Genomic DNA, 1,100 nt, shown 5'->3' with positions numbered 1-1,100 from the left:
AACTTTTTTGTCTCCGTCAAAATAAAAATACCGCGTCTCTGCCTGTAACCTGTCATTCGCTAATAAGTTATAAAAGTAGCAGCATGTTCCAGCTTTGCAAGCATTTCTTGTTTCCATCCCCCGATAAAGGTGAATGTGAAAACTACACACGGTCGAACGAATGTCCAGCACCCTCTCAACGCAGTTATATTTGTCATGAACGTCTCATGGCTTGACTGCGTGTCTGAGTTTGGTGAAGTCTTTGGTGTTGCTTGTGAGTCGACCAGCACTAGAGGATTCTTCTGGTGGTTCTCGATGAATGTCTGAAGACGCTGCTGAAACGCTTGAGAGAGAGAGAGAGAGATGAGAGAGTTTAGCTGACTTCTACCTCGTTTCATCTCATGCAGTGACATTCTTTGAAAGCTTGTTTTCCTGTGACTTTTTTATTTCATATTTCATTTTTTTTTATTTCTTGCAATTCTGAGTACCTTTTTTAGGAGTGAGCATGCTGACAACAAATAATATATGTATATATATATAATAATCTAAATAAATAAAATTGACACTAACACCGCCAGTAGTGGCAGCAAGTCTCTGTTTTTAATAAGTGGATTCATTGAATCATTCATTCAAGAGATTCATTCAAAACGGGCTGATGCATTTTTATTGGTGAAAAAAAACAAGCAGTAATTTTTTCAAAAAATATAACTCATCAATATTAAATTCTTGTTTGTTTAAGCGTTGTATACAAATAATATCACATTTGCGATCACTAAATTTAAGAATTATAAATATAGTTTAATTGTTTTTTTTTTTATTATCGGGGCATTTTTAATAGGCTTCTTTATGCAGACAATGCTTTTGCACTTTCAAGACCTGTTTTTATTAGTTTTTTTGCAAAGTGAGTTCTGGTCGAGGAATATTTTGCACAAAAGTTTATATCTCACTATTCAGGCTTTTTATGACTATTGAAAAAAAACTGAATTGTGAGATATAAAGATGCGATAACCTTTTTACTTTTTTTTTCAGTTTTCAGAATTGCAAGATGTTAAATCTCAGTATTCAGAGAAAAAAATTACGAGATTACGATACTTTTTTATTTTATTCCGTGCATGGTGGAA

The 1,100-nt window shown here is 33.5% G+C and overlaps 1 protein-coding gene across 1 annotated transcript in view; it reads right to left on the bottom strand.

The window, feature by feature from the left end:
- Positions 1–204: 204 nt before the first annotated feature.
- The window catches only part of LOC113113214 (AT-rich interactive domain-containing protein 4B-like), a 36,639-nt gene continuing 35,743 nt past the window's right edge, over positions 205–1,100 (bottom strand). The window contains exon 9 of the mRNA XM_026279382.1: positions 205–322. Within this exon, the coding sequence (XP_026135167.1) occupies positions 205–322 (118 nt within the window). The remainder of the gene's footprint in view (positions 323–1,100) is intronic.

The sequence above is a fragment of the Carassius auratus genome, chromosome 13, assembly GCF_003368295.1.
Source record: "Carassius auratus strain Wakin chromosome 13, ASM336829v1, whole genome shotgun sequence".
NCBI lineage: Eukaryota > Metazoa > Chordata > Actinopteri > Cypriniformes > Cyprinidae > Carassius > Carassius auratus.
Note: the sequence above shows the minus strand (reverse complement) of the source record. Positions and strands in the feature narration are given on the sequence as shown.